Here is a 6,350-nt window from a genome sequence, read left to right on the forward strand (position 1 = left end):
ATTCCAAGAAGTAAATTTTGACATTTTACTTTGCTTACTTTGTTTTACTGGTATTACAATTAGCGAAAACAGTCAAAGTTAAATCATGTTTTCCTTTCTAATTTAAGCCTATGATTTTGAAATGGTAAATGACGTTTTTCATATTTTATATAAGAATTTTACGACAATAAATATTCTAGGTGCTAATGGTCCAAGGAGGACTGGAGTTATGGTAGAATTTGCTAATTTAGCGTTTCACTATCGTGCACCTGGTGATTTGACGGAAGATGAGATTGATGACGTTATCATGTCATTACATACTCGAATACAGAAGCAAGAAAAAGCAGAACTTACTAACCTCAAGTATCTGTTCGATACTTTACATAGGTAAGGAATGAAGTTTCATTTCATCCGTATAATTAAAAAATAGTTTTGTTGAATTAAAAATTCTGATTTTGTTATATATTCAATGAAATACTGTCCTGTTGTTAATAAATGACTTGCAAATTGACTGTGTTATTAAATTGTATGGGGTAGTGAAAACATAACAGAAGATATTAACCGTCTTTATCGGCAATTTGTACTTTTTCCCTTTGATCTTACTGCCTAATATTTTCAAGATCATGGACAGGACTTGATACTCGAAAATATGACGTCAAGTATCAGTGCAGCAACTACACGTGTTCATGTCTATCCGTTTCAGTTTATCAATGAAGTGCACGCGACTTCATCATACAACCGAACAACTATCACAACGTTTTGTACGCGTAGAAATAACTTTACTAAATATTTCATTTTATATCATATTCTAAAACAAAAAATACACACAGTTAAGAGAAATTACCGATAAAAAGAATAATGGCATTTTATTTTTGATACTGACTTTATTAGCTCGAATATCAGCTCGCCATAACGGGCTCTCTTGATATTCATGCTTATAAAGTCAGTATCAAAAATAAAAATGACATTATTTTATATGTATGCAACTGGTCTCACTGTTGGTTTATTAAGTTTGTACCAGAACATATGATGTATCCACTTACATTACCATATATTTTTAGTCTTAAACGGCCATTTTGATCTTGGAATCATGTTAAAACTATGAAACTTTAAATGTAAAATCTTGGTAAGAGTTAAAGTTATTATTCAGATATTTCCTTTTTTAATTTTAGCACTGTTTAGACATTTCGCTTGTAGTCCATCCAGTACTGTTCAGACATTAAAACTCTTGATTTTTACTGAAAAGAACAACTCCTAATCAGTCTTAAAATAGACTGAACAGATCCTAATAGTCTGCAAGCGATTTGTCTTAACAGTGCTGAGTTAACCACAAATGATTATAGCTTGGTTTCATCAATGTTTTAATGTGTTTTATCTTGTTTCAGTTTTTAAGTTAAATCCATTTTTCTGTGGAATCAATTGCACAGTTGCTGTCCGTATATTTTGGTTTCTTCTTAAAAAAATTTTTATGGCTAGTTAACTATATTCAACCTTGGTCGTTTAGTTTCCATCTGTGTTTTGTTTCATTAGATAAATTACTTGATGAGATTCATCAGCAATAATAAGCTATCCATTGAATATGTATATTTTGTCATTGTAACTAACCTGTAGCACGAGTTCAAGGGGTAAACGAAAATCAGGGAAAAGCAGTCGGTGTATTTGGAAGGTTAAGTTCAACACATAGATGATAATAGAGCAAATGATTGCCTCTAAAATCTTTTTTTTTCTTGCCAGTTTTTACATTGTAACCAACTGAGCAGATGTTAGATAAAGAAAGGCAACAGTAGTATACCGCTGTTCAATAGTCATAAATCGATTTAACTGAAACAAATCCGGGACACAAACCAAAACCGAGGGAAACACATCAACTATAAGAGAAAAACAACGGAACAACATAAACACTGAACTGCTACAAAAACAAACGCCAACATATATAGAAACGGACTATTTGATAACAACTGCCATATTCCTGACTTGGTACAGGACATTGTAAGAAAAAATGGTGGGTTGGACCTGGTTGTATTGCTATCCAAACCTCCCGCATATATGGCAATGTTAAAAATACCGGTAAAATGACAACATTACGTGACAGGAATACATTACAACTAAACGCAAGAACACTCAGGACAGAGACATACATAAATTAATAATATGATAGTACATTACAACATGTAAACCACAGAATAACAACGGACACCTCTCATTTACACAACAATAGAATTATGAACTGTGTGTCACATGAATGTATCAACGCTACAAAAAGTGACGTCACAGGTAAATTTCTAAAAATAGAATATAAAATTGGGATTGAGTTTGTAATGGTGTTATTTTATGTATTTTCTAACCATTACAAGAATATTAATATAGAATTGTGTTAGTTATGGTGTAATTATTTGTATTCTCTAACCATGTCGGTTTTTGTCTCGCCTTGACGGAGTCAAAAAGCGAGACATAGGTATGGTGTTTCCTGCGGCGGCGTCAACAATGTATTAGTTTGTGATAAGGTCTAGTTCATGGTGAACCACTAGTGGTAGTTCAATGATATTTGGTATGCAGTTGTATTAGCTTTGTCACATCATCTCATTTCCATGGAGATTATTTGGCTCCGCCCCCTCAGTCAAGGTATATTGACTTTGAAACTTTTCATAGTTTACATGTATTAGTTTGTGATTAGGTCAATTTATGGGGAACCACTAGTGGTAGGTCAATGATATTTGGTATGCAGTTGTATAAGCATTGGCATATCTCATTTCCATGGAGATTATTTGGCTCCGCCCCCTTAGTCTGGTCTATAGACTTTGAAAATTTTGCTAAGTTAACATGTATTAGTTTGTGATTAAGTCAGTTCAAGGGGAACCATTAGTGATAGGCCAATGTAAATTGGTGTTCAGTTGTATAAGCATAAGCACATCTCAATTCCAAGGATAATATTTGGCCCTGCCCCCTCAGTCATGGTCTATTGACTTTGAAACTTTTGCTTAGTTTACATGTATTAGTTTGTGATTAGATCAGTTTTAGATGAACTGCTAATGTTAAGTCAATGATATTTGGTATGCAAATGTATTGGCATTTGCAAGTATCGTTTCCATGGAGATTATATAGCCCCACCCCTGATCATGGTTCATTGACTTTGAAACTTTTACATAGTTTACAAGTTGATGTTTGTGTTTAGGTTTGTTTGAAGGGAACGACTTATAATAGGTCAATGGTATTTGGTATGCAGTTGTATTAGCATTGGCACATCTCATTCCATGGAGATTGTTTAGCCATGTACCTTCAGTCATGGTTCATCGACTTTGAATATTTGCATAACTTACATGTTAAAGTATTGCTATTTTAATTTCAACATTTGCATTATCAAAATTACAAAAAGGCGAGACATATCTCTGTGATAACAGTTTATTCTTCTAAATCATTAATCCTGAGCATATAGCTGCTTTAAACTAAAAATCATATAAATGAACTAGCTGATTAATTATCTTAACTTTTACATACATTTAGAAAATAAAAATAGAATTCAAACCACAAACGATAAAACATAACACATTATCGAACCAGAATTACAAACGAAACATCATAACGAAAATCATGAATGTTGGATGTATAAATACCGAGACACGTCTAATAGCAATGCGAATTCAGACTCGGGAAAACAGTCATATTCGGGAATAGGTCACGTTCGGTACTTAGCAGACCAGACGAGGTAGATGGTAACCCACAATCTAAGACGTGGTAAAAATGTCGTTAGTTAGTTTAGACACAGACACATCGTATAGATCAATCCATTCGTGATGGTGTCCGTAAAATTTAGTAAGTGTCATTTTTAATCTTTCCTCCTCATAACTCTGTTTGAGCAGTTTCTGCGTAAGGATTGAATATTATCCTCAAATAAATAAATAATAAACTGGCATTTTAACATGAAGTATAATAATTCTTATTATTTGACAGTGTTTCACACAAAAACTTCTGGATGTGCGCAGATGATCTAGACGAAAAGAAAAATGACAAACTAAAAATTATTCTAGAAGATTATTTCCAGGAGCAAACTGATTTTAAGGCAGCAGTACTAGATGCAACCGAACCAGAGGTATTTCACAACAATTAACATTTTAAAGGGTTCCCAACACTTTGACTAAAATAGATTTGGCTCGTTTAGTTTTCATAGATATTTGACAAAATATTTTCTTTGGCCTGTTGACAAAAATTAAAAATTTCAAGAAATTCGAACCACGCAATTTACAGGAATTATTTAATTGGATATGTAACAGTTTGATAAACGATCATTCTGATAATTGAGAAGCTTGATTTCTATTTTACTAATAGTACGTGATTAAAACGTTCAGCTAATTCTTAAAGAGTTAACTTCCTTAGATGCTCTGTACTCCCATAAGATCGGAGAATAAATGGCATCCTACGATCAAGACCACAGTTCAGACTTGAGAAAAAGCGTTATAACGCTTTCATTGAGCATGATACTTGATTCTTGGTCTAAATTTTATTTGAATTTCAGAACATTTGACCAAAGACTAAACAAACAGACAAATCAGTTTATACAAAAATTGTTTTAATCATACCAGTACTGAAACATTTCATTAAGGGAGAACTGAAGCTTATTCCAAAGTTTTGATGAAAATATATTTGTCATAAAAAAAAATATTTGATTTGAGCCAGACATTTTTTTTTAGAAAACATCAAAACTGTCTGAAATAAAATTCGTGAGCATACTTACATTTGTTGTGATTGAATAAGTTCATAGGTTGATTTGAAAAAAATCGGTTATCGGAAATATTACAAAGGCAACATATTAGATATGATAATTAGCAATCATCATTATTATAATAGTGTATTCATTAATTAATATAGATACTATTTATGAGATCAATGCTATTCACGCTGGAATAAATTAGTGTTATATATTTATATTGAAAACATATTGTTTGGAATATGTTTTGTGAATAATTGTTAATTGTAGAACTGATTGTTGGTTAAACATAAACTTATTTACTTTCAGCTATCATCATACGAGTTGAACCAAGTGTCATCAGATATAAAACAGTTTATTAATATGTACAGCCAGGAACACAAATTAAATGGAAGAGCTATTGCCCGTGTATTTCATGGTATAGCAAGCCCCTGTTTCCCTGCTACTACATGGGGGCGTGTCAGACGATTTTGGCGCAGTAACATTAATGTAGATTTCAATTTGTTGATCAAACTTGCAACAAAACTTTTGATTCAAATGAGATAAAAGTTGTATTTTTCGCAGTCGATGCTGTTTGTATATACAAATGTATATTATTTATGAACTCAGTTATTTCAGACGAAATGCATTGATTACATGAAGTACAGTTAATTGTCTTTGTTTTGCAATTTAATTGCATAAAGACACTGCGATATCTTCCTATATAAAAGTCATCAATATTACATTGTAATTTTTTCTCAAGTTTTTTTTTTTTGAACTGCCATTTTGTGAAAACTCACATACAATCACATAATTTGAATTATTATATAATGTATACTAATGAACATGTTTGATATATCAAGTGATCATCATGATTATTGTGACAGTTTTATATCTGCCATTACCTGTCCAAACCAACTTATCAGGTAAACCAAGTAATAATATACCAAGTGGCATTAAAAACAAACAAATGGAAGATCATACAACAGCTTGACAAGGCTCTCTACTGATGTTAGCTAAACACAAAAAAAGTAAGGTCCAAATCTTAGAAAGTTTAATATAGTTGCATCATTTAGGCAAATATAGCTACACAGAACAAAAACATGTGATTTACTAGACAAAACTTCATCCGATATACAAATTAGATAAAACGAAATACTACAATCAGAAATCGCCATATGGAGTACATGTCAGGTGTACTTTATCAATGATCATCCATTGTGATGGATGGATGTTTATCGTCCAGTAGCAAATATTAAATGCATGTCCAGTGCTAGAATATATTACTATGACATGACTGTAAGTGTTGCTCTCCACCTATTGCAACTTATTCAAAATTCTGACCAAATTGCAGTTTGTTTTATAAAACCAAACTGTTCAACTGGTCAGAAATTTGAACAAATTGCTGTAGAAAACCAGTCAAGTCGTGAAATTGCAAGGTGATAAAAAAGGCATACTTACAATCCCTTAGGACTTTAATTCCACTTTAATGATATTATGAAAAATCAGTCCAACAATTTGTATACAATTTTTCTTTGGAAAAGTCTTCTTTATTCATAACAATCAGACATCATTTGAATAAAAAAATTTTATATTCAGTAAAATATGTGTGAAATTACAATACGTTGTTAGGAAGTTTCCATGGGAGATAATCAATTTTTCTTTCGAAAAGTCTTTTATATTCAAAAGA

General features: G+C 31.8%; 1 protein-coding gene across 1 annotated transcript in view; it reads left to right on the forward strand.

The window, feature by feature from the left end:
* The window catches only part of LOC127700466 (ATP-dependent DNA helicase Q4-like), a 243,950-nt gene extending 238,415 nt beyond the window's left edge, over positions 1-5,535 (forward strand). The window contains exons 17-19 of the mRNA XM_052203957.1: positions 180-366; positions 3,928-4,066; positions 4,991-5,535. Coding sequence (XP_052059917.1) covers positions 180-366; positions 3,928-4,066; positions 4,991-5,227 — 563 coding nt within the window. The 3' untranslated portion in view covers positions 5,228-5,535. The remainder of the gene's footprint in view (positions 1-179; positions 367-3,927; positions 4,067-4,990) is intronic.
* Positions 5,536-6,350: the final 815 nt, after the last annotated feature.

This window comes from Mytilus californianus, unplaced genomic scaffold, assembly GCF_021869535.1.
Source record: "Mytilus californianus isolate M0D057914Y unplaced genomic scaffold, xbMytCali1.0.p SCAF_5, whole genome shotgun sequence".
NCBI lineage: Eukaryota > Metazoa > Mollusca > Bivalvia > Mytilida > Mytilidae > Mytilus > Mytilus californianus.